This window comes from Syngnathus acus, chromosome 12 (assembly GCF_901709675.1).
Source record: "Syngnathus acus chromosome 12, fSynAcu1.2, whole genome shotgun sequence".
NCBI classification, from domain to species: domain Eukaryota; kingdom Metazoa; phylum Chordata; class Actinopteri; order Syngnathiformes; family Syngnathidae; genus Syngnathus; species Syngnathus acus.
The window spans coordinates 8,053,095-8,079,722 of record NC_051097.1 but is presented as its reverse complement, the minus strand read 5'-3'; the positions used below and the strand labels follow the sequence as shown (position 1 = coordinate 8,079,722).

The following is a 26,628-nucleotide window of genomic DNA, read 5'->3' as shown; positions in this document are numbered from 1 at the left end:
TATTTCTAAAATATTAAAAAAGTCATCCATACATGTACATGTCTTTTCATTTTATTCGTAGTATTTTTAATGTCATTTATGGATATTTCTATTACATATTTATCTGAATGCATATTTTATATGTATTTTTAGCCTTTAAAAATATTTTGATTGACATTTTTAATTTGATTTTCTTTAGAAATTGATGTATCTTGTTTTCATATAATTGCTTTCTTTCATAAATCGTACTTTATTTTTTATTTTTATAAGACTCCCAGCCAGGTGCTAGCTGCATTGTGTGTAGTACTGTATAGCTTCCAGACCACACACTGCTCAGTGCTGCTTCTCACTGAGTTTGGATATAATTTATGAAGCGGGAGACTATTTTGCATAAAGATTTGGGGAAATTTGCTGCAATTTTACAGAGCTTTTTCTTCTGTCTGGCTGCTGGCGTTTTCCAGATGTGCAACGACATATGTTTCCACATGTGCAGCAAAGGGTAAAAAGCAATTATTTAAGTATTATTCTGACACTTTTTCAAATGCCTCAAGTATCATGTCCATGATTCACACCGGATAGGGATTCATAAATAAAATATGTCTGTCTTGACATATGTTGCTCTTTTTTAACCTCAAGAATTCTTTAGAAAATGCAGATGATAAATGTTTATAAAATAAAATATATATTGAAGAAAAAATACTGCATAATAAAATCCCCCATTAGGTAATCCCTGGGTGCCAAATTTGCGTGTCTTATTGTTCATGACATGTATGCTCAATAAAGTTTGAAGTGGAAAAAAAATATGTTGTTCTCCTGTGTGCGATTTCAATCCTCTCGCGAGACTTTGCTGCTCTCGGAGCTTGGGCTTGGCACATGTGCTCACCTCCCCCCGCCCCCTCCCCTCCTCAAGTGAGCCTCTCAGCTGCCGAGGCGAGTGATGATGATGGCGGAGCTGGTTCAGGGACAGGCCTCGGTGGCTCAGCCCGGAACGAAAGATGACTTCGCAGACACGATACGCCGAGTGCGACAGGTAACAAAATTGTACCGGATGGGAAGGCCTGCAAAAGAAGCGCACGCGTGGGTGGATGGCAACAGTTTGGCTTGCGTGGAACCCTCTCCTCACCCTTCACCCCCTCCCCGTCAACCACAAACCATTCCTCATGTACCCAGCTAGCTCGTTAGCTCGGGGGCTAACAGCCACTAGCCGAGTTAGCATAGCTGAGCCGACAGATTAAGAGTTGTACAGCCGATACATTTCTACGTTGCTAACTGCGTCGGACGTAACGAGTCGACGGCGCCCCTCGGGGCTGGGTGACACGTTTTTCCACCCGAGACGCCGACGCCTCGTTGAACGCTGGAAGTTTTAGGTTAGCACAACTTTTGGCCAAGTTACGTCGACAACCTGTTGTCAAGCCCCCCCCCTACACCCCCGCCCCACATACACACACAGAAGTTGCCTGTTAGCCTTAGCACGTTAGCTCCCCTCCCTCCCTACGACACCGAGCTCACCAGCCCGGCCGCCCCGGTGGCTGACAGCCCCCGAGAGTAGCTCAACTTTAGCCAGAATGTCTTGACACGCTGTCAGAAAGTTAGCTCGCCGTGCGGTAGTAAAGCCACCGCTGCCCCACTTAGATCAGAAGCCGAAAACAACCCACGGTTTGCCCGCTATCACTTTAGACTCTTCGAAAACATCTACCCCTCATCGCGTCGCCTTTTTACCCGGACGTGGGGGCTTATTTTTCGGACTGGCGTCGTACTTTGCTCGAGGTAATAAACACGAGTGAGCGAGCTAACTCGGGAGGCTAACTAAGCTCGGCTAGCTTAGCGTGTTTGGTAGTATCTGTTGGGAGAGTTAGGCCATGTCATGTAACGTCACCTGCCCCAAATAAGCCGCACTCCACGGATTTTTCCACGGCAAGTGCCACTAAAATATTATAACGTCAAGTAACCTACATTTGTTTTCCATTTGCACTAGCAAGACGTTAGCTGGTGTCCACAGTAGGCTTTAACTTGGTTCACGTTGTTGTGTGTACACATTTTCCAAGACTAATACAGTATCGTTTATTTAAATGGGAGCAGCATAACAAGACATTTCATTTAAAGACAATTCCAATAATACAAGTATCATTTTCCTTCAATATGACTCTTTAAAAACTGGAGAAAATGCACTCATTAGGCATTAGGGGTCGGGATTTTGGTGTGACCTATTTTGCTGAATCTGTTTTACAACTTTCTTATTATCAAAACAAATTAAGAGTTGATCAAACATTGCCAATGTTGTTATAATAAATATTTTTGAGTTAACACAGCACAGTGAGGCATATTTGTTACATTATGTAACATTCATGAAATTAGCATTGGAAGCAATAGAAAATGAGCCATAATGGCAGATCAGAGTAACATGGACCAGTCAACGTGTTTTGCTGTGGCTCTTCTCCAGATGGCCGCCAAGATGGGAGGAGAGCAGATGCCAAACCTTCACAGTCCTTCACCAGTCATCGACCCCTCCCTCTATGGCTTTGGAGGCCAGAAACGCACGATGGACAACGGAGGTAAGTTTCGCCTTGTGTAAAAAAAATCACCGTCACAGGTGTAGTGAAGAACTATTAACTGAGAATAATTTTCTGAAATGTTCCCAAACCCACATGGTTACACTATGATGGCAGCATTCGATGTTGGTTTTCAGCCTTGCTTGGTGATGTTTGTATTTAAAAAAAAAATGGCACGAACTGTGGTTCCATTACAAACCCATGCCTGTTTGTCTGTCACAATGTGACATCTCTGTTTCAACCAGTGTTCCAGCATTTTTGTAAACAAGCCAACATGGCGCCGCCCTTAACGATGGAGCCCGCCTAAATCTGGACTTTGTCTGGGCATTGATGTTCTATTACATTCATACCCTTCCACATCCCTCTTTTTTTTTTTGTAGTTTTAAAATGAGAATATGTTAATATGCTTTTTTGGATTTTTCTTTCTAAATTGAGGTTTCAATTATTGTGGACACAGGCCCCACCCATGCAGCCAACATGTTTTCAAAACCGGAAAAGGCCGAGCCATATTTCGTCAACACTGGAGCTTATACACACAGTGTCCCAAAAATAGAATTGTCACCTGAAGCATGTAGTCAAAATCCAGCCCGAGTAAAATAACCGCACCACACGCGGCAATTCCATTCTACCATTACAGTCGCATCCTTTTTCTGAATTTCGCACACTATCCCCTTGCATTTATATTCATAGCTGTCCCTATGTCAAGCGTGAAGTGCAATGCATTTGCCGAGGATGTGAAGTGAGTGCAAACCAGCATAAAAATCGTCCACACCGGCTACTATCACATCCGTGACGGCACATCCTCCTGCGCGACCTCTTGCACGCCGCTACCCGTCAACATTCAATCCGACCCGCCCGGCAGCCAAACTTGGGATTGAAATTCTCTTCAGCGCAGCACATTTCCGTCCCGCTGCGCGTCAGACGACAACTGAGTCGAATGGCGGCGGGCGCCGTCCCTTCCCCATCAGCAGAAATGTTTATCCACTTGATTGGATATTCGTACAAGTTTTATTTTCTGGAGTCATTTCTTGTATGCTAACTTGTGCGTTTTGCTCTCAGTAGGCAACCATCTCGGCGCAATGGTACATCAAAGGTGAGCAGAGTTCTGTAGCTCATTTTTGGGGGATAGTCCCCCCCCCCACCCCCGTTCAAAAACTATATTGATCGTGTCATAATCTCACAGGGCTCTCACGACAGAAGACTTCAAAGTGCCTGATAAAATGGTGGGATTCAGTAAGTGGGCTTTGAGTTCATTACAGTCGCCGCAAACGTTTCGGGTGTAATCATCGGTATTGATGGCGCGCTCAGCTCTTAGGTCACCGCGTCCACATTTCGAAAAACTCTTTCTTCTCGTTTCCAGTCATTGGAAAAGGAGGAGAGCAGATTTCAAGAATCCAGCTGGAATCTGGCTGTAAGATTCAGATAGCGTCAGGTGAGTTAGTTTCAAACACGATTGTTTACAGCTTTAAATGTGAGTGTCTCATTAAAATAAAATAAAAAATCACGGATGTATTAATAGTTTGCAATCTGGCTACTTGAGCGAAACATTTTACATTTGTAGGGACCGATGATTAATTGACCATTCGATTTTCCACAACGTGTTTCCTTTCAAATCAATGTAGCTCTTTGATGGTGACGTCTGTCTGTGCTTTATTTTTGCAGACAGCGGAGGCATGTTGGACAGGCCCTGCACGCTGACCGGCAGTCCTGAGAACATCGAGTGAGTCCCCCAGCTCTGAACGTGTCCATTGTTGAGCCGCCGAGGGCACAGACCAAATGTCTCCTTTCACTGCAACTTCATAAAAACAACTTTTCTTCTCATCCAACATTGAAACATGACTAAGAAAGAAAAAAAAAAAAAGAATCTGTGACTAATACATCACGGCGCCTCACGCAGGCAGGCCAAGAGGCTGCTGAACGAGATTGTGGAGCAGTGTCGCTACGGTCCGGGCTTTCATTGCGAGATGGACGGCAGTGGCGCCATCCAGCAGATGCTCATCCCCGCCAACAAAGTGGGCCTGGTGATCGGCAAGGGAGGGGAGACCATCAAACAGCTGCAGGTGCGGTTCCGATCGAGTCGCTGCGGTTTTCCCGTTATTTCCGTCTCATTGTGTTTTGTCTTCCCGTGTAGGAGAGAACAGGAGTGCAAATGATTATGATCCAGGATGATCCCATGCCTACCGGTGCAGACAAGCCTTTGAGAATAACTGGAGACCCCCACAAAGTCCAGGTTGGTGCTGCTTCCGCTCCAAAGTTGGGCGGTTACGATTGGCCAGCAGCATGCATGTTCAGATGCTGCCTTACTTTCTTTTTAATTCAACTGTTTTCGTTTCGGTTCAACCGGCCCGCACACAGACAGGCCAGGCGGGAAAATCAAGACTTTTTGCTGAAATTCCTGATAGCCGTCACGCCCCTGCCTAGAAGTGTTGTTCCTGCAAACATTTTGACTTTACGACTGCGTTAGTGACTTTGGCTTATGTCACAGTGTAAACATAACTTAAGTGAACTGGGTATTAATTTTTTTGAATTTGGTTACCCCTCCCCTTTTTTTTTTTTCTTTCAGCAAGCACGTGAACTTGTGGTCAAGCTAATCAGGGATAAGGACCAAGGAGATTTTAGGGTGGGCAGGGCCGACTTTGGATCCAAAATGGGCGGAAGCAGTCTCGACGTAAGATATTTTTAAAATGTGTTTACAATACATCATTTATATTTCATTTGAATTTTAAGCATTTTGATGATAGCAAATTCACCAGAATTGCAATATTGCACAAACAATTAAAAAATTAGGTATATTTTTTTACAATGCATTTCATAAATCTGTACGAGTTGCAACACATAAGATTTATGCAGACCCGCAACTGCTGACTCGAGTCGCATTTTTTTCCTACTTGATCAGGTCGTGGTGCCCAGATTTGCGGTCGGCATCATCATCGGCAGGAACGGCGAGATGATCAAGAAGATTCAGACTGACGCTGGAGTCAGGATCCAGTTCAAACAAGGTAAGACCGTACAGGACAGCTACCGGCACGACCCAGTTAAAATGTGACGGCGCCATATTTGACGCTTTTAGCCCGGTCTCCTTTTGTTGCACCTGGCCGAATAGCCATGCCCTCTGACCTTGCGTGTCATTTGACCTGCTAGATGATGGAGTCAGCCCAGACCGTGTTGCCCAGGTGATGGGCCAGCCTGACCACTGCCACCACGCCGTGCATCTCATCAACGAGCTGGTTCAAACTGCCCAGGTACAGATGCGCGCCACCTTGTTGAGAAAGTGTAAGCTCCTCAATTTGTGGCAGCACAGAAATCCGTTGTTTGGAATGTCCTTGTCTTCTACAGGAGCGAGATGGCTTCGGCGGGGTTATGGGTCGCCGCAGCCGAAGTGACTGTAACATGGGCGCCGGTCTCGGAGGGCTACAGGAAGTGACGTACGCCGTACCCGCCGACAAGTGCGGCCTGGTGATCGGCAAAGGTAAAAAAAGACTCGTTTTCGCCGGTCGCGTGAGCACTCTTTCTATGAGCACAGTTCATCTCGGCGTAGCGAGTATATCCAACTCAACAGATTGCCTCGCCCCCGCCCACCAACCTTTGAATAAATGAGCGCCGCTCTGCCCTCGAGTGAATCCGACGAGGGGCAAGTGACCCCCCCCCCCCCACCCCACAGGCCTCATGTATACAGCACAAGTGGCATTCATCGGCCCCACTAAGGGCTTAATGATGGGGATAATGCGTGTAATGTGACATTAATTGTTAAAGGTGCATAATAACAGCCCTCAATCATGTGGAAGGCCGCCTGGCATCTAATGAGCCTCTTTCAGCCCGATAGAGTGCAGCGAGGGAATGAATAGGAGGAATTAGCTTATTGGCTATTCATGCCCACTCTATTGCCAGCTATTTAAAAGTCATTGACCATTGCATTGGAAGAAGGCGTGTGTGTGTGTGTGAGCGCGCGTGTATTTTTCTCGCTGTGTGTGTGTGCGTGCCGTGAGAGTTGAAAGAAGGAAGGGGAGGGGGTGCTCTTTACCAAAAATAAAAACATGGCAATAGAAATGTCAAGTGGCTTTTGTGCATGTAGCGGGCCAAGGGAAACAAATAAACCGGGGCGTTGCGTCCCCCTTCTCTCGACATTAGCATATGAAGTGGGTCAATATGGTCGAGATGGCGGTGGGTCTGGCTGCTGTCAGCCGACCCTTAAAGAGTGCGGTGATTAATATCTTTACGATGCCATATGTAGCCCGTTGCCCCCTGCTTTTGACCCTCTACACACACACACACACTCGCGCACACACTCTCATCGCCGCTTGATGGATCAAGCCACCCACCAATCTGCTCCCACATTAAAACGGGCTTAAATTCATTGCCGCTTTCCGCCCAAAATACCCAAATTGAATGTTCCCTTCTGTTTCATTCACCCTCAACGCGAACCAGTCATCCTTGTAAAGCCTAATTTGAAAAAATATCAATTGGCGTAGGCACCTTTGTTTATTAATACACACATGCGCATAAACTATAGTTCATTCACTCTTGTGAGTTAAATTTCAAACTTTTCACATTTTCTAGCTACAGCCATATTATATAGTTCTCGGTCTTTACACAGTTCTGGCAAATATCTTCAAACGTATCATTTGAACCAATCTCAGAATTCCCTTTACAGGCTCTTTAAGAACAATTTAGCAGCGGCTCCTAAAAGATGGGCGTCCCCCCCCCCCCCCCCCCCCTTTTCCTCCTCGCAGCACCAGCCGCTAACCAGACCCTCTGAATACGGTCACCAGTTGCACTTTTGTGCGGCTCCCTTTCTTGCGGCGCACTAAACCAGTCTCATTAATAAGACCTGTATTATCTGCGCTGACTCCGGGCCAGTCCATGAAATGAATAGTCGGCCTCTTCATCGCTCTCGGCCGTCTGACTGCTCCAGCTCATAATGGCTTCATTAAGGCAGAAGTTGCATTTGTTTGACAATGCCTTAATGGCCCATGTGCAGTCTGTTGGCGTTGCAGGAAAAAAAGGCCGCGGGAGGAGGAGAGCTTTTTGATGAGCGTTTTCACGCGGGGGTCAGCCCGGGTCGTCCGAGTGTCAGCCACAAGTGAACAAATGTGTAATTGATGTCGGCACGGCCCCGGCGTCCCCCACCCCACCCGGCCGGGAAGCACCCTCGCTTCAGATGCGGAGGGGAGCACATAGAGGGCTGGTGGCAGTTGTTCGGCCCCCCCCACTTCATTCACTCCCTGCTCTCATCACAGAGGACAACACCAAGTCACGAAAGAAAAGGCGAAAAGAGACAAACGATATCCCGGGAGGAGGATACGCTTCAATTTTGGCCCCTTTCTCCTGCCGCCGATGTTTCATTTCTCCCCGCTGGTGTAATTGCGCTCCCCACACGTCGGGAAGCTGGCATGTGATGCCGAGGTGGGGGGGGGGGGTGACAAGCGATGTCCCGCTTTTGTTTCCCGATTTGCACGGACGTTAGCGGAGAATGGTAGGAAAAGTGCCGAGACGCATGGCAGTCGCCGTAAGGTAGCGGCGGGCGCGGCGCGCATCCTTCGGTCATGTGACTTGACATGAGCCAAACGTCTGATCACGCGTGGGCCTCCACGAATACATTTTAAGTAACATATCTCGTCTTGCTGTTCACATTCAATTCAATTTTGTTGCACCAAATTCCAAAAGAAAGTTTTGTCCGTTGTGTTCTCAGGTGGCGAAACCATCAAGAACATCAAAGAGCAGTCTCGCGCTCACGTGGAGCTGCAAAGAAACCCGCCGCCAAACACCGACCCCAACGTGCGCATCTTCTCCATCCGAGGCACCCCGCAGCAGCTGGAAAAAGCTCGCCAGCTGATCGACGAGAGAATTGGGGTAGGTGGTCCGCCCATTGTCCCCTCCGCTTATATTCATGAGCGCACATGTCGCCGCTGTGAGTTTGGGGGGGGTGGTTGCGTGGTCACGAGGATGACACCAGAGGTTACACACCAAGAATCCATCAAATGGACTTAATGGAGTGCATCAGTGCCTGGCCGTGACCTTCGACCTTGTCTGTTGGCTTCCTTTTCTTCAACACAAGTGTGGTCTCACTCTCTCTGCTGCAGGCTCCGGGGCTGGGAGGAAACGGCAGCTTTGGCATGAATCCCTACAACCAAGGAGCAGCCACTCCTCCTCAGCAGTAAAGTCAACTTTTTTTTTTTTCTCTCTCCACTTCATCAGCCGCTCATAAACGTGCGCTTAACTCGCCTCATCTTCTCACAGCGGCCCCCAAACGTTCATGACTGGTGGATGGGGAACAACTTTCCAGATTTGGCAACCTCCGGGCCAACAGGACCATAGTGAGTTGGCAGTCACTCGTCAGAAATAATTCCAATAGATCGGAGCCATTTAGGAAAAGAATGAAATTGATTTACTGTATTTTCTCCCTAAATATTGTTTTTTTTATATATAAATATAAATGGTACCTTGGCTCTCCCCCCAAAATAGGATGCACAGAGTTAGACCAACCAGGCTTCGATCATGTGACCGCATCATAAAAGTCACACGGTGGGAACAAAAGAGTCAAATCTCAAAATGACGGGAAAGGAAACGAGTCTTTATTACAGTGGAGGTTTCGAGACATGATGATGATGATGGTGGTGGTGGTGATGGTAACCACCTCTTTCCTGTGCAGACGCACTTTGAATGAAGTCTCCATGGAAATGATCAAGAAAGAGAATTGCACATGAGGAACTGACGGCGTTATCTGTCTGCTTTTAGGTCACAATGGATCCCAGACGGGCCAGATGGACTGGGAGCAGTATTACAAGAAGCTAGGCAAGCATGCTATTTTTTTTTTCTTCTTCTTCAAATATGAACACACTGCCATCTACCCTGTACATAACCAAAGGTCAAATGAGCTCTGTTCTGTGACATTGGTCCAAGTTCAATTTGGTCGACTCGGAAAACAAAACCACATTGAGATCAGTTGTTTGGTAATAGCACAAAATTAATTTATTGTGACGTATATTTTGTTTGTTTTTTTGCAGGTCAGCAAGGCCAACAAGCCCAGAGCGGCCCTCCCGAATACAACAAAGCCTGGGGTGAGTTAAGTGAGTGTACCTCGCACACACACACGACTTTGTCACCTCTCTGTGAGCTCATCTGTAATTTTATTTCTTTTTTATTTGTAGGGCAAACTTCGACTCCTGGCTCTCAGCAGGCTTCCAATCCAGACTTCAATGCCTGGGTGGACTTCTACAGGCAGCCCATGGCCTACTTTAACCAGGGCGCCCAGCAGAGTCAAGCCCCGGGCCTTCAGGTGAGACGCACAATGAAATATGAAATATTTATACTTGAAATATGTATGTGGGGAGCCATTACTATTTTTAGCTGCTTATCGGTTTTCACGTTGCTATGTGTGAACCACAATGTTGCACGTGTGTGTGTGTGTGTTGTCTAGGATCACTAGAGAAGGACTCATCGCCGAAGATGAAGACAGCCCTCTTTTTTTCCCCTTTATCATTTTTTGGGTTGTTTTTTTTTTTTTCTAGACTCGCAGCGCCTTGAAGACTTTTCTTAGTGGGAAACACTAGCTGTAGAATGATATGATAAAATATATTTGTAATCAGCAGAACCTTTATTTGTTACTAAATGCTTGTGTACACTGTTATTTTGATTAGAGCGTGTTATCTGGGATCTTTTTTCTTCTCTCTTTTTGTTTTTTGGCCAAAATGAATAGCGCGTGTGTAACATTTCAAAGAGGCAATACGTATATACGATCTGTTTGTTCCGTTTCTTGCGGCACCACATTGATTCCGCTTAGCAGTCTTGAATACCTTTTTTGTTGTTGTTGTGTCACTAAAGAGCGTCTTGCGATGATTGTTATTTTTACATAATTCAGTGAAATGAAACTGTGATGTTTTGTTACAGCAGAATGTGTTTTTTGTTACATGGTTGAAAGCGAAGACAAAAAAGCAATAGTTCTAATTTAATTGTGCATTGTATGCTGTTTATTCATTCATTGTCATTTTATTGTACTCAATCACACACACACACACACACGGGGGAAAAAGGTGCAATATCTTATTTCACGTTTGATATACAAAGATGGCTTCTCTAATATTTTGACCGACTTTTAACTTGTAGTTTTATGATGTTTTCTTTTTTTCTCTCTGGAGGATAATTTATTACGTGGATCTGAATATATAAAATACTTAAGGATGTTTGCCTTTGCTACCTTGTAAAAGTGTATATATTTATATACATGCTCTTGTATTTGACTGTTAATTTAACAAAAAAATATATATGTTTCATTTAGAATGATTCTTTCCTGCCACCAGTATTGTCGGAAAATTGTCCCTCCTTATTTTTCCTTGGTTCTTATTTTCTTATACTGCTCCAAGATTGTGAATGTGATTGAAATTGGATGTTGCATCTTATGAAAAAGAAATATGTTGGGTTTTTTTTTTTTTTGGTTTTATGTTCTGGTGCGTGTTCAAGACTGCTAAGCCTCTGTTTCCTTCTACCTGTGCGATGATTAATTGGTTTTTGTTATGTTTTAAGAAGTGTTATGATCAAAAAAAATATATATGCTCTCCTCCGGTACCTCCTGCTTCTGTCCGATGCTAATAACTTTTTAATTATTTTTTTATTTTTGTTGTGTGATCTAATATAAAAATTTAGATGATGATGACGTGTCATCACGGAGAACCGATTCTTGTATTAACGTCATTTCTTAATGAAAAGGGATATATAATTTGGAGGAAAAATAATCTAATCATGGCGGGTTTACTTTTGGTGTACAGTTAACCATGTATTAAAAAAAAAAACATTCAGACTACCTTCATTGTGTATTGTTATACAAGCTGTTTTTTGTTGGGGTGTTTTTTTTTTTGTCGCCTGAGAGTTCTATTGTGTAAATACAACCATGATAGGGCGACTGTATGTTTTATTAGCAGAAAATCTATTTTCTATATAGCCTGTTGACAGTTCTCGAGTCATAATAAATTTTCCGCAAGCCTCTCTTGTGGTTGACCTCCGTTTTAATTCTCACTCTTAATGCGTTTGACACGTTGCATAACTGTGAACACATGATTTTAAATGTCTGATATCTGCATTAGAGTGGCTCAAAAAAAAAAAAGTTTCACAATCCAGCTTCCGGTATCTGTTTAGGATAGGTGCTACTGATTTTCTTGTCTAAGGTACAGCCAACATTCTCACCAGGATGCCCACACCTCCAAAAAGTTATCAGGCATACTGACCCCCACCCCCCTCCCAAAAAAAAAAAAAGCGGAAGAATCATCTTAAAAAGTGATTGCAAGAGTGCCCGAGGCGCACCGCCTTGTCCTCGGGGCCCTAATAATAAGTGACATGTTCCTCCCGTCCGCCTCCTCCTGCTTTACCAGGGAACGTTTGAGCCTGGCAGGGGGGCCGTGGTGCACTGGGCCCCGTCGCGGCCCCTGCATTGATGCACTGCAGCTGTTTCCAAATCCAAGCCTTGATTTTGATCCTCTTCCTCTTTTCCCCAAGGACACTAATGACCCGGTGGTTCATTGTGGCCAGCTAATAACCTTCTTGTTCCAGGCTCATTCCCAGAGCCTCAATGAGTGCAGCCTCTATTGTTGCCGTGGTAATTAATTCATTGTTTGCTTGTCTGCTACATCATCTCGGAGCTAATAGGACTATTAGGGCCTTGCGATAAAAAGAAAGAAATAGACCATTTTGAAAGAAACTAGTTTTTATTATTCAAGGAGAAATAAGGAGAAACTTTTCTGAAAATGGGTGTTTGAATGTAAGTTTTAAAATTCTGTTTTATGTGCTAGTGTATTGTTGACTTAATAGTAAATATAAAATTAATGTTTTGAATATAAACTGTTTATTACATGAGTATTTTGTTGTAAAGAGTATGTATTTGTTGATTGTAAAAAAAATAGGAAATAACTTGCCTCATTATAAAGACAAAATACATATGTAAATTTCAAATACTCTTTTCTGTTACGGTCGTTCATGTCAAACGACAACTTTTCCATGACCCTGTTCTGGTTTCTGTTTTGCAAGCGTTAGGTTTCAAGTACTAATGTGAAAATAATTTAATAGCTTTTCATTTCACATTAAGCTTTGTCGACATGCTGCCCATTCTGATGATTTCAAGTGTGTCATGTGACTCATGTCTGTGTACCCCCTCCCCATATAAAGGCAGGCAGGTGTGGTGTGACAAGGGGAAGAATGGTGGCGCTGCAGGGGGGTCCCACCTCTGCTCTCACCTTTGCGTCAGATTATCTGATCTCGACTGCAGTGCACACACAGACACTCACCGTGCGGCTTAATCTCATTTTAATGACTCCTCACTTGACAGGCGTGTGTGTGTGTTGCAGGTCTGACTGGTCATCCAAGTGCTTCATTTGAGTATGTTTTCTTGTGTGTTATCAGTCTAAATGTGTTGCTCCATCATTTGTGTTCTGAAATACTATCAATGAAAACTAGGCTTCAAAAGCAAAACTTGACCTCATTAGATGTGTGCTAGTGTGCTCAGTGTATACAAATGATTATTCATTGGACGTTCTAATGTATTCCAACACGTTTTGTTGTTCTTAAAGGGGAGCAAATCTCCATTTATCCTGCTTTTTCTTTTTCATTCTTCTCTTTGATAGCGTTCCCAGCAGCTCTTTGAAACGCGACAATTAGCGCGCGTCTTTGTGCAATAATTGTCAATCATCCACACGAAATTGATAGGCTTTAAATGGCCAGGAGAAAAGCCCCCTCCGACAATGGGGCCGCCTGAGTTTATGTGTGTGTGTGAGGTGGGGGTGACATGACCAGCAGCCGAGGTTAATGCATAAATAAGCAAATCAAATCCATGCCTGAGCCCAATTCAGGACCTTTAATTCCTCTTTAATAAAGAGCCCGGCCCCGCCCTGATTTTTTTTAAGACGGGGGGGTTGATGAATCCCATCAATGTAAATCAATCTAGATGAGAAAGGGAATAGATTAGGGAAGGGGGCTAGAAAACTCAGGGCGGGGGTTGCCCAAATTTCATCTGGGAAAAAAAAAAAAGAGGCTCATAAAAAAGCAGCTGTTTGCCCAGTAATCTTTTTACGTGCCCTGTCACTCACCTTGCCTCTTTTTGGATCTACTTGCCATCTATACCTCCATATTTAAACCCCTTCCCCCCCTCCTCCTTAAAAAAAAATCCCATTTTTCTCCCAATCCTCCTTGTAGCTACTGCAGTGAAAAGAGGCGTGCATGGATGTCAAATTGCCCTCAAAAGCCCCCATGAAAGATTGATTTGCGACACTTTTCAGAGGCCCTGACATCACTTTGGGGGGAGAAAAAAAAAAAAGAGTGGGGGCTGAGGCCTCGAAGCAGCGAATGGAATAAAGATGTCCTAAATAAAAAGAAGGAAAACTGCCCATTTAGCCGCACTCCGTGAAGCTTGAAAAATAGGGGGCTCGTATATATACTCATCGAAACGTTGTCACAATACCGAGAGGAGGGGGTGAGTGAGGGGGGGGGGGGGGCACGCACAGCAACAGCCATGAATATTAAACCGTTTTACCTCAACAAGTGCAGCCCGTCAAAGCAGCTTTGCATGGGAACAATGCTGTAAAACAACCCCCCACTACCTTTTTACGCACCCCCCCCCCCCAACCTTTCTCCTCGTCCCCAGTCCAAGATATGTTTAAAAAAAAAAAAAACATGAGCGTGTTTTCATTCTTGTTATTCCCGCGCTTACTCCCCGCACTAAATAACATTACAGGCACATGAATAGCAAATGCACTCAAGGGAACAATAACGGCCACTGCTTTAGAAATTAACAAAAACATTCACGTGCAGCACTTTTCTATAGTCTGTTTTGGGGTGTTTTCTGGGGGGGGGGGGGGGGGGGGCATGCTGCTATTTTTTTACAGTGAGCAAAACTGACCAGTTCTTTGAATTGAACTTTTAAAAATCATTTTATTCCAAAAGATACCCAATACTCTGTTTTTCTTCCTTTGCGCAGTTTTCTTTCCGTATTTTTTCTTTGTGAAAATAATAATCAGTCATAAGCAAAAAAACAAACAAAAAAAACAAATCAACACACTTTTCTAATTATTTTCTTGACCTGCATCATAATGTATATATTTTTTAAACAAATAGTCTAGTTTTTTTGTTTTTAATATTTTTCCTTGGGGAAATGTAAATCCACTCGAAAAATCCATCCACTCATCTTAAAGTATTTTTTATTTGTTTTTTGTCGTAAAATATATATGATCATCAATAGGGAAGAGAAATTGCTTTTTCAAGTGATTTTTCAAAGCCATCCGCTTTATTCATGTTATTTTGGTGTTTTTTATTTTCTACAGAAAGTGTGCATTCATTCATGAGATGAAATGGTTTTTTTCCCAAGTGCGTTATTTTCAAGTGTTTGAATTACTGTTTTTAAGACACTTGCCTTTTTAAGTGCCCCCGATATCTGTAATTTGATTTTTTTTTTGTTCTTCAGGGGGTCCACTCAGCTTTATTATTGTTATTATTAAATTACGTTTTTCTATGGAAAACAGTAGCGTGCACAAAGTTTTTTTTTCCTTTTCTTGTAGCGTGGGCAGCGCCACGCCGCAAGGGGTGTGTCATTAATAAGTAATTAGGGTCCTAGGGGCAGCCCCCCCACTAGTATAAAGGGCCCCTCAAGAGCCGAGCAGCGCCAGATCTCACTCACACGCTCTCGGGAGGAGACCACCACTTGGTCCTCCTCCTTCTTGCATTTTTTTTTTAAGTTCACTTCTCGGGTTCAAAACGTGATAAAATGGGCTCCGTGCTCCCCGCTGAAGCGTTGGCCCTCAAGTCTGGATTTAAATGTCCAGCCCGGGCTGCGCTGTCGGACGTGATCACTTCGGACGTCCTACACAGCTTCCTGTACGGCCGCTGGAGGAACGTCCTGCAGGGGGCCGAGCACCTGCAGGCCGACGAGCGACACGCCGGCTGCACCAGAACCGCCTTCACCGCTGAGGTGCTGGCTCAGTCCTTCGCTGGAGGTAGGTGGAAGAAGGGGGCTGTCGACATTTATTATGTTTTTGTTTGTCTGGCTGTTGTTGTTGTTTTTTTTTAAATACGATTTGAAAAAAATCAATGCAACAATTTCCTTAAATTTTATATTTTTTATAATTAGTGACTGAATGTTTGAAATGATTTTCATTGACTTGCTTTTTTAATTCTGGAAGAACATTAGAAAATAGATGAAGAATGACAACAGTAGAAGAAGCAAAAGAAGGTTGTTGGGATTATTTCATATGAATTAATCAAGGGAGCATTAAATTAATAAATTGGCATAATGGGCGTAATTTATTTTGCAATTTTAGAAGAAAGTAGAGTTTTGGAAAGTTTTTTATTATTATTATTTACATAGCAATCGTAGAGGAATCAGAGGGACAAGGTGCTTGTTACCTGTACTGTATTTGAATCAAGTAAACGAAGAAGAACGTCCAGGTTGAATTAAATAAACGAAGAAGAATAAATGACTCGTAGAAGAAGAACCAAACATAATTAATGCTGTCATTTGGATGGGATTTAATTGCATTACAAATTAAGGAGAATTAAAAAAACGAAGAAGAAAAGTGAGTCGCAAACGAGGAAACTTTTATTCCCCGTCAAGACGACAAAGTTTATCGCCTCCAACTTGTTGCTCCACATTTTCCCACATTTCCTCGCCATTCTTTTCTCCTCCTTCTCGAGCCATTTAACGCGTTAAGTAGCCCCCGAAAGAAGCAAGTAAGTGCCGCTAATTCAAGGGGGCCTTTAAATTCATTTGGTTAACTTTGCGCGCTGACCTGGGAAAGTGTCCATTTCGAAAAGGCTCCCTTTTCTTGGGAGCAACTTTGTCCCCGGCATTCATCAATCTGCGGACAGTCTCTTTTCGTGCGCTTGGCAGCTATGTGGGGCTCCCTCCGTCTCCTCCGGCTCTGTCCACGTCTCGCTTTCTTTTCAAGCATTTGCTGTTGGTCGCATAATGCGGCGTGAAGGCTAAATCTAATGCTATTCATTGCATGTCAGCCATCTAATCGCCTTTCCATTTTTTTTGTCGCGCGGATTCCAGAGTCCCTTTTAACAAGACGCCGCTCCATTCAACGCAAATTTATTGCTACAAACTTCTTAAAAGGATAATGAATTTGGAATTAGCCGTCTCTTTTTTTCCTCGCTCTCTTTTTCCCTTTTTGCGCGGAGGCTTTAATGAATATCACATCTGAAGCGTGACCAATTGCTGGAGCCCGCGCAATGGAGCACCATTTAATGGACAAAGCTTTTATTATCATTTTTTTGTGTTGTTGTTGCAGCTTTTAAATACAAGAAAAAGAAGAAAAACTTTGATTTGGACATTAAAGAAACGTTTTTCCCTTCCCCCTCGCCTATTTAGGTGGGGATAAAACTGCTTTCCGTGCGCAACAAAAACGTTCAATTCAAGCAGATAATCGAATTAAACGGAGGATAAAGTGTCGCTTAATATTTGGAGCCGGTCCGTTTTGGGTGCATGGGGAACCTGCCGCCGGGGAGCTGCATGACATGAGAGCCTGTCAGGCAAAAAACACAAAAACTTATATTTATACTTTTATAATCAAATAAAAAAATACATTGTTATAATAGAGACCTGGTTATGCAAATGTATTGTATTTTTAATTATGTACACAATATTGATTCATTCATTTTTGAAAATTCTTAAAACATTTTGAAATTGATCTTATGAATACAGTAATAAAACACATTCAATAAAAAATATGTGGCTTTTTCTTTGAACTACCAGCAATTGGATTAATACATTATTGACCCAAGTTGAAGGAATAATTTGGAAGCATAAAAAAAAGCTTAGACTTAAAAAATAAAATTAATTTCTCCCAATTTGGTGTGTGGAATTTTAAATGGAAGCAATGACATACAATACAAATACAATTATGGACCAGTTTGATGTCATAATTTAACAAAGTTAAAAATACAGCCATCACCATCATTTTCAAAATTGAATAAATTAAAAGTGTGAAATTTCTTTTAACATGCCATTCAAAAATTGGTATTTGTGCAGTTTGTTGACATTGCTTTTTTTTTTTTTTTTCTTTCCCAGAGGTGCAGAAATTATCCAGCTTGGTGCTCCCTAGTGAGGTGATCATTGCACAGAGCTCCATCCCAGGAGAAGGTCTGGGAATCTTCTCCAAGACGTGGATCAAGGCCGGCACAGAGATGGGTCCCTTTACCGGCAAAGTCCTGTCCCCGGAACACGTTGACCTACTCAAGAACAACAACCTGATGTGGGAGGTGAGTCTCTTATTCAGATCCCATACGATTCTACTTGAGTCATTCCCAAAGCTCATCTCCATGTCTTTTTTTATTTATTTTTTAAGGTGTTTAACGAGGATGGCACTGTGAGGTACTTCATCGATGCCAGCCAGGAGGACCAACGCAGCTGGATGACTTACATCAAGTGCGCCCGCAACGAGCAGGAGCAGAACCTGGAGGTGGTCCAGATTGGCAGCAGCATCTATTACAAAGCAGTGGAGGTAAAGGAACCACTTTTGGTCTCGCGCCTGCATGCAGGGTTTCCTAACCTTTCACATCTGGTGTCTCCCTCAGTCCGTTTATTTAAAAAAAAATATATATAGGCACATAAATTAATGATTGCGATCTTGAGTTCTCAAACTTACTAAAAGTACCATCAAAAAATATTTATATAAGTGTGACCATAATGACCATCTTTAATATTTGCTCAAAAATAAGAATAATACTAATAATGAAAACCACTAGAGGGCGCCAAAGGACGGTTACAGAAAACTCCAGATGTGAGTAAGTTTTTCCAACTGTATTCCCATTTGATGTTTTTTGTTTTTCTTGCAGACTATCCCACCAGACCAAGAGCTGCTGGTGTGGTATGGAAACACACACAACACATTCCTGGGCATCCCCGGGGTGCCGGGAACAGACGAAGAGCACCAGCAACAACAGCCGCAGCAGAAGAAGAGCAGAAATGGTGAGAAACTTTTATAGAATGACAATTATTAGAACTTTTACACAACAATGAAGAGTGGCCCAAAGTTCTTTTTTTTTATATGAATTCTTATCCAATTGTGGTTTTCCAGATGACTTGCAGTCTTGTGAGTCCTCGTGCTCGCCACCTTCCTCATCTTCCTCGTCCACCGCCGGCCTGCACAGCTCCGGGCGCATGCGCTGCGTCATCTGCCATCGCGGCTTCAACTCGCGGAGCAACCTACGCTCGCACATGCGCATCCACACGTTGGACAAGCCGTTCGTGTGCCGCTTCTGCAATCGCCGCTTCAGCCAGTCGTCCACGCTGCGTAACCACGTGCGCCTGCACACCGGCGAGCGGCCCTACAAGTGTCACGTGTGCCAGAGCGCCTACTCGCAGTTAGCGGGGCTGCGCGCACACCAGAAAAGCGCCCGCCACAAGCCCGCCGCCGCCGCCGCCGCCGCAGCAGCGGAAGGTAACTCGCAGGCGTCTCCGCCGCTTCCTCCTCCTGCTCCACCCACCGTGGCCCAGCAAATGGCGCCCGTGGTCCGCCACCATCACCACCATCATCACGTGCCGTTGGTGCACCATATTCCCGCCCTGGTGCTCTGACAAGTAAGGCAACGACAATAACAGCAAAGATGCACTTTTGCAAAGCGCTCGAGTGGACAGGACACGTGTTCAGTTTATGTTGAGAAAAAAACATTTATTTGTATAGCACTTTTAACAAAAAGGACTCAAAAGTGCTGAGTTGAATTACAGGTTTGAAATATAAACGTACTTTTAGCTCTCCTCCCGGCACTTGTCCAAAGACTTGGGGAAAATTTACAACCACCCGCCTGTCACATGATCACTATGGCAGGCCGATATGCGTGAGCCCACACGTCATGTGATTACAGCATCTTTCCATGCAACCGTCACGTGAGCCCAACGGAGTAGTTTCTATGGATTCCACATTTATGAGTGAAAGAACATTTTGGAAGAACACTTGAAATAAATACAAGAGTGTCGTTGTAGGTCTCACACTCACCAATGAAATTGTCACTTTAAACTTGTACAGACCGAATAATGGTGTAATATTAAAATAAGTAAATGTATTGTATGCTTCTGTATATGCCATTTGTGCTTCTTGTATGCTAAGTAAATCATATGAGTCTGAATTTATTTGTGTACTCAGCCATTTTATTTCCAAGAACTCATACAGGAATAATTGGCATTTTTTCTTTTCTTCTAATTTTCTTTTAATCTTTTAATGTATGTCACACACACGCCCAATAAAGTGACCACAACTGTTGATTAGAATCACTGAAGATGATCTTGACAAGAGAATGGGAGCTGCCATGCTTGTTAGTTGTCAGACAGAACCGACTTCCCCACTGGAAGTTTCCGGGAAAGTCTTCATTACAACAAACCTGGCATCACCCAAGAAGAACATTTTCAGATAATGTGTGGACTGCATGTTTTGTCTTGTGAGACGGTCCACACTTGCTGTTTTCCTGCATTACAAAAGATTGATAGATTTAAAAAAAAAAAAGTCCGCTGTACTTTTATGATTATAATTTCTTTTTTTCAAATTCACCTTTACAGAAGTTAAACTTGAGTCATTCTGCTGCTGTCCTCTTCTGCTTTCTGCAGCAACAAGAAGTGATCCAGTCAGCCATGTGGCTGAATGCTGCAGGAAAAGCCATCATTGTACTTTAAATATGACACTTGAACCAAGAGCATACAAAAATAGAGCACTTACCTGAGAAAATTAGTCAGAGCATGCTGCTTCTATATTTTTCTTGCCTGTTCCCAAGTTGTCTGAAATGCAAGCTGTCGCCATGCAGATGCACTCCCTCTAATGACACAGCACTTCTTATGGACTCACTTTGTGTGTGGTGATCTCGGTAACTTGAGAACTACCCGCATACTATCACCATCACAAGGGTCCTCGACTTTTCCATTGCGTGTAATCACAAGTTTGCCAAGACAGCGGTTACTACTATGCATTTCTCTTTCCATCTACTTTATCAAGATAAATTAACTGCTCGATCACTGGGACACACAAAAAGATAGATTTTAAGGTTTTGGACAGTTTCAAATTAAAGTAGGTCTTTAAACGATTCATCGATTATCAACAATTATTTTCTTATCTATCTATCTATCTATCTATCTATCTATCTATCTATCCATCCATCCATCCATCCATCCATCCATCCATCCATCCATCCATCCATCCATCCATCCATCTATCTATCTATCTATCTATCTATCTATCTATCTATCTATCTATCTATCTATCTATCTATCTATCTATCTATCTATCTATCTATCTAGTGATGATCGATCGATCTACTAATCGAGCTATCGTATGACGATGTTTTCTGCGTTCGACTAGAACAGCCTTGAGGCTCCTCTGTTATTAGTGATGTGCATTCCAGTTCTTTTAGGTGAACTGAATCTTTAGAATCGGTTTACTCAAAAGTTTCGTTCAAACGAATCGTTCAATGAATACCCCCATACACGCACACAATGATACGGCTTTTTTTTTATTTTTATATCCAGTGGAAACAACCCATACACATCAAACAATACAACTACCCCCCCCCCCCCCCACACACACACAATTATTATACATAATAATTTCATACATATTTCTTTCTATAATACAACACTTACACACTGATCCGTTGGCAACAGTCTCTCACCCGGTCGTGAACGGGAAGTTGCGTCACTGACTCGTTCGTGAACGGGAAATTACGTCACTGACTCGTAAAGTCCCTCCATCTAACGCTCGCTGGCGCTGCTGATGGTCAAACGTAAAACGTCATTGTTTTACGGCGAGGTGGCACCAGCTTCAATGGGCATTACCGACACCTACTGGTTGAAGTCATATGAACTGAAAAAAGAACGAATCACTGTAGGAAGTGATTCGTTCACTCTCGTTCACTGAAATGAGTCGTCCCTTTGAACGAATCGTTCACTCACGAGCCAACACTATCTGTTATCTGTTGTCATTTTCCGGGCGGCTAGCCGCTAGACGCTCGCCCACTAGCAGCATACTTTGATCCAGCAGGTGAGTTTGTCCACGATATTGTCACCGCTTGATTTAGCACCACAAGTTGCCGAACGTTTTATGAAGGCGGTGTATTTCCTTCAGCTCGGAATTAAACTGAAGCGTCAGGTTGGCGATAACTAGCTTGACGGCTAGCAGAGTTAGCGACAAGTTCGCTAGTGTAATGTGACGTCGGTGTTATCCGAATAACAGCGAATATTTTGGATTTTACACGTTCCCGGAGGCAGATTTGTAATCAACATTTGGCTCTGGTGTTATTGCACAACCGTTTTGAGTCCGAAAAGTCCGTATTGAAAGAAAGACAGTGACTGTCACGAGTTTTCCAGCCTCACTTATGATTCTTTACCATGTTAGGTCATCCATCCTCAATGGATGTTCTGGTTTAGCGAGGAAGAGCATACTTTCTTTTTCATTTACATTCATAGCAGTCATTTACTTTGCACTACTTGGTTAAAATTTTCAAGTCTTTATGTAGAAAAATAGAGATTTTAAGAATTTACACAACTGGACTAAAGTTAGTGTGCTGCTGTCTATCCAGGATGTTAGGATGGAGTGTGGCCCATTTCTGCCAGACGTTCTGGTGTTGGAGATCTTCCTGCGTCTGCCCCACGATGCCGTGCTGAGAGCGGGCCTCACCTGCCGCCAATGGCTGGCTGTATCCAGAGATGAGTTTTTATGGAGGGAGCTCTTTTACTCCTACTATCGCATCCCCCGCACCGTACCCCGACACCCAGGTGAGGCTCTCGCACTATCCCGTGATTCCTTTTCTTCCTCCTGCATGCGGTGACTCAACTGTGTTTGCGCAGCGGCCGTGTCGTGGTACAGGGAATTCAAGCGTCTCTTTGACTGCATCCCGTGCGTCGAGGTTCAAACGCTGAGGGAGCACACTGACCAGGTTCTCCATTTGGCCTTTTCACACCGGGGCCATCGCTTCTCCTCGTGCTCCAAAGACTGCACTGTTAAGGTAATCCGCGTACAGACATTAGCATGTCTTTTTTTTTTTAAATCTTCTGTGAAACCAGCTTTTGTTTCCTCCAAGCTCTGGGACACGGAGCGACACGATGGCAACATTGCGCTGGTGCACAGCTCCAGCATGCGGCAGTTCAACTGGGGCTACACGCAGTTCTCGCAGTTTAACGCCAACGACACCCTGCTGCTGGTTTCCGGCGTCTACCTGGGCCCGCACCACTCCTCCTCCGGGGAGATCGCCGTCCTCAGTCTCGGTACGTGCGCAATCGGGAACGACGGTTGGGCTGGAGGGGTTTTGTAATATCGTCCAGCCCAGTCCAAGAGCTAACGCGCTTTGGTCAACGCAGAAAACTACACTTTGCTATCACGGGTGAGAAACAAGCCGTACGACGTGTTCGGCTGCTGGCTCAATGAGACCCACCTGATCTCAGGAAACCTTCACTGGATCGGCAACATGACGTCCTGCTCTGTGCTGTGGCTCAATAAAGCCTTCCAGGTGTGGTATTGATATAAAAATTGTATTACCACCATTTCGTGACTCTACTGTCCGTTGTCCCTCATCTCGGACAGGATATCGAGTCTGAGAATGTAAACGTGGTGAAGCGCCTTTTCAAGATCCAAAACATCAACGCCAGCACCATCCGCACCGTCATGGTGGCCCACTGCCGGCGTCACGACAACCCCGACCTGCTGCTGGACTACGACGCTCAGTGTCAGGCCCGCAAGCAGAAATGTCAACAACAGCAGCAGCCGCTGCTATTTGACTTGGGAACATCCAGCAGCGACGAGGAGGAGGACGAGGAGGACGCGGCGAGTCCGAGAGACGCCAGAGGTCAAGGCACGGCTGCCGCACAAGCCCCCATTTCAAACCTGGAGCACTTGAAACAGGTGAGCCACATGTGGAACGAGTACAAATACTTGATTTTCATGTTTGACGTTCTCCACGCTAGACTTGTAAGAACCTGGACCCCAGCCAGGTGGCCCTCGAGAGACAGGTGGCTCAGATGATGGGCCGGGTCCACACCAAAGCCCCGGACTCCAACCTACTGGAGACCTCGGAGTCCGGCGACGCAGAGGACAAGACTTACTTATTGTTTACCACCGGCAGCCTTACGTACTCGCCCCACCAGATAGGTGAGTGCGTCCGTTGCACCGCCGCCTCGCTGTCAGGCGGCCATCTTAGCGCTTGCGTTGCGTCCAGGCATTAAGAGGATCAAGCCGGACCAGATGACCACCTGCGGACCCGTGCTGGGAGAAGAACGCAGCTCTGATGAGTTCTTCGACTCGCTGGACCACGTCATTGATATCCACGGGCACATCATCGGGATGGGTCTCTCGCCGGACAACCGGTAATTCAGATTCCAATTCCGACACAGTCCAATATTATTATTTTTCGCATTCCCAAAAGTGAATATTTGGAATAAACATGACGCCATGTGGCCCAATCAGGTACCTGTACGTGAACAGCCGGGCGTGGCCCGCCGGCTGCATCATATCCGACCCCATGTCCCCGCCTCCCATCGCCGAGGAGATCGACCTTCACGTGATCGACCTGAAGAGTCTGAGGGAGGAGCGGCGCAGTCTTCGCGCCCACCGAGCCTTCACGCCCAACGACGAGTGCTTCTTCATCTTTCTGGATGTCAGCAGAGACTTTGTTGCCAGGTGAGCCACTTTTACTACTTTGGACACATACACTGGGCTGCAGTAATAACATTTAAATGTTGAAAGGTTTCGCCGTGCACATCAGGCCTGGTGCCACCTTTGAAACCTCCACACACTCTGACGTCACAGCTCTTATATTACACGTGAAAGTAGTGACCCCAAGTGGACGAAATAATGTCTTATTTTCAAATTCGCATTTGGTCAAAAGTGCTAAATAAAGTTTTAGACGATAATTGATTTGGTAATTGGTAGAATAATTGATTTATCACAAAAAAAAATCAAAAGCCGCAGACCTACATGCATGCTCTCATGAGCCTTAAATGGAAAATAAGAAAAGAGGGGAAAAAAGATATTACAATCTTCCAAATTTCTAAAACGCCTCGGTGTAAAAAGCCCAGTTTCATTGACTGAGCTCCCAACTCTCGGCAGCGGCGCCGAGGACAAGCACGGCTACATCTGGGACCGCCACTACAACATCTGCCTGGCACGGCTGGCCCACGATGACGTGGTCAACTCGGTGGCCTTCAGCTCCGCCGACCAGGAGCTGTTGCTGTCGGCCAGTGACGACGCAACCGTCAAGGTGTGGCGCTCCCCCCGAGCCGTACGCCTGGCGCAGGACGCCGCTTGCCGGCCTGCCCGGACACGCAACCGTGCCGGCCTTCTGGCCTCCTGGCTCAATCGTGGCAGGGGCCTTAACGGCAAGCCTTGAGGCCCAATTCCCTCAGCACCGCACAGACTGTTGACAGCTGTGCTGTGAACTATCCCGAGACATTTTTAAACGAAAAAAAGAGGATGTTTTTTTTTAGGTTTTTTTTTTTTTTTTTTTACATCACATCCCTCTACATTGCCCCGGACATGACATGGAAGGAAAAAAAATACATTGTGGCAACAATACAGATAAAATGTGTATCCAAAAGAATTGCCTTGAAATGTAACGTCCAGACAAACAATCCACAATGTGGATGTAAAATGAACAAAAATACAAATTTAAAGGTATTAAATTAGTTGTTAAGACTCGCTTGTAGCAAAATAACAGCTCTAACATGCCCAAAATATTTTGAGATCGCAAAATACTAATTTATGTCCACAAAAATACCCTGAAAAAGGATTAACACGAATATTACTAAAAAAAAATCGCATGTCATGTTTGGGTTGCTGTTTTCTCGTCATATTTTCTTACACTTTTTTTTTTTTTTTGGTCGGAACATCACCTCCCACGTTTTGGTGGACTTATTTTTGGGCCTACCTGCTAATGACATGGAACCTTAAAGGGATCCTTTTGGAGTTTGTCTAACCCACACTCTCATGCACTAATCATCGATCATTTTTTTTTGTAATTTAGCATGTTCCTTTGGAGAATGTTACAAAATAGACCCAAGATGTAATATTTTTATTAGCAGACATTCTTCAATGTAGAATACAGCAGGCTAATATGTATTCTACATTGAATTAAAAAATAAGTAAAAAATAAAAAGTGCACAGTGACTTTTGATACACAGGACACACCATTAGGCAAGCCTGTACCACTTTGCCCTTCTCTTGTAGCCAAAATATTTGTAACACAGTGTGACAGTGCCATTCAACACTGTTGTTAAGATGGTGCAGGTGTACCTAATGGTGTGTCCAGTGGATGGATAACAGTAGCACAATTGTTACATTTGTTTCTCTTTACTTTCAAACCCTTGAGTGAATGTGTGGTATTTTTTTGTTAACTTGTAATAATTCTTGTTGGACTATGAGGATTTTCTTGTTTTTGTTGTTGGTCGTTTTTTCCCCCCCACTCATATTGACATATCCCAAAATAAATAGTGTATGTATTGAACAGCAATTTGGATTCCTGTACTGATTTTATTTCAAATATATTTTCCTACATAGTATGAATTTAAGAAGGAAGAAAAAAGGTGCTTCTCGATTGATAACACAATACGTGCTAATTTTAATATATTTACAAAGAAAATAAATTGTGTTTAAATTTGCCTTGAGATGCAAGTAGAATTAACTCACTCCCCCTAAAATGTTTGTGATGATTTTCAATTGCAAAAATAGCACTCTGTAATATTGGCTTTTAAAAAACATAGAGAGAAAATGAAGAGAATTAATTAAATTAAAAGGAATGCAAAGAAGTAAACGTATATCAATGAATGGACATAGTGCTGCTTTTCTTCGTGCGTGCACATTGATGACCACTAGAGGGCAGCATAATACACATAAAAGAGTTTTCCAATTCAACTGCACGAAGTCATTTTCTAAAAGAATATATATGCCTGTAATCTTAAATTATGAACTAATTGTGTGTACGTATACCTTTTTTGAAATACATTTTCACTCATTTAGAAAATGGTTCACAATTACATTTGACGTTTTTAAAATAATAGACATGTTTTTTAACTTTTAATGTCATGAAGCTCTTTTGGTTGGTCACACTTCTGGTAATACTTGCGGGTCTTGTTGACATTCAAATCTGATAAATG

The 26,628-nt window shown here is 43.8% G+C and overlaps 3 protein-coding genes and 1 long non-coding RNA gene across 7 annotated transcripts; 3 read left to right on the top strand and 1 right to left on the bottom strand.

The window, feature by feature from the left end:
• The first annotated feature begins 853 nt into the window (after nt 1-853).
• Nucleotides 854-11,507, top strand: fubp3 (far upstream element (FUSE) binding protein 3). 3 transcript variants are annotated; one of them, XM_037265575.1, is made up of 19 exons: nt 854-1,009; nt 2,420-2,531; nt 3,591-3,621; nt 3,712-3,761; nt 3,889-3,960; nt 4,191-4,248; nt 4,426-4,588; nt 4,660-4,758; nt 5,092-5,196; nt 5,425-5,527; nt 5,670-5,770; nt 5,865-5,997; nt 8,218-8,378; nt 8,609-8,682; nt 8,766-8,842; nt 9,264-9,320; nt 9,533-9,595; nt 9,677-9,804; nt 9,946-11,507. In XM_037265575.1, the coding sequence occupies exons 1-19, from the start codon at nt 917-919 to the stop codon at nt 9,952-9,954; spliced, it is 1,689 nt and encodes a 562-aa protein (XP_037121470.1). In that variant the 5' UTR covers nt 854-916; the 3' UTR covers nt 9,955-11,507. The 3 variants fall into 3 exon arrangements, with proteins under 3 accessions (XP_037121470.1, XP_037121471.1, XP_037121469.1); XM_037265576.1 differs by having other exon boundaries at nt 3,588-3,621; nt 9,533-9,586; XM_037265574.1 differs by having other exon boundaries at nt 3,588-3,621.
• Nucleotides 11,508-15,172: 3,665 nt separating this feature from the next.
• Nucleotides 15,173-19,628, top strand: LOC119131543 (PR domain zinc finger protein 12-like). The gene is made up of 5 exons (XM_037266076.1): nt 15,173-15,496; nt 17,572-17,762; nt 17,849-18,004; nt 18,339-18,471; nt 18,581-19,628. The coding sequence occupies exons 1-5, from the start codon at nt 15,268-15,270 to the stop codon at nt 19,078-19,080; spliced, it is 1,209 nt and encodes a 402-aa protein (XP_037121971.1). The 5' UTR covers nt 15,173-15,267; the 3' UTR covers nt 19,081-19,628.
• A 65-nt stretch (nt 19,629-19,693) lies between these two features.
• LOC119131544 lies at nt 19,694-20,338 on the bottom strand. The gene is made up of 3 exons (XR_005099682.1): nt 20,213-20,338; nt 20,048-20,140; nt 19,694-19,964 (listed from the first exon to the last, which is right to left on the bottom strand). It is a non-coding gene; the product is annotated as an uncharacterized LOC119131544 (long non-coding RNA).
• Nucleotides 20,339-21,447: 1,109 nt separating this feature from the next.
• fbxw5 (F-box and WD repeat domain containing 5) lies at nt 21,448-25,985 on the top strand. 2 transcript variants are annotated; one of them, XM_037266309.1, is made up of 10 exons: nt 21,448-21,526; nt 22,065-22,260; nt 22,333-22,490; nt 22,566-22,749; nt 22,843-22,991; nt 23,066-23,383; nt 23,446-23,629; nt 23,697-23,844; nt 23,945-24,157; nt 24,587-25,985. In XM_037266309.1, exons 2-10 carry the CDS (start codon nt 22,074-22,076, stop codon nt 24,864-24,866), a joined length of 1,821 nt encoding a protein of 606 aa, XP_037122204.1. In that variant the 5' UTR covers nt 21,448-21,526; nt 22,065-22,073; the 3' UTR covers nt 24,867-25,985. The 2 variants fall into 2 exon arrangements, with proteins under 2 accessions (XP_037122204.1, XP_037122205.1); XM_037266310.1 differs by lacking the exon at nt 24,587-25,985 and adding an exon at nt 24,252-24,558 and having other exon boundaries at nt 23,945-24,202.
• The last annotated feature ends 643 nt before the right edge of the window (nt 25,986-26,628 follow it).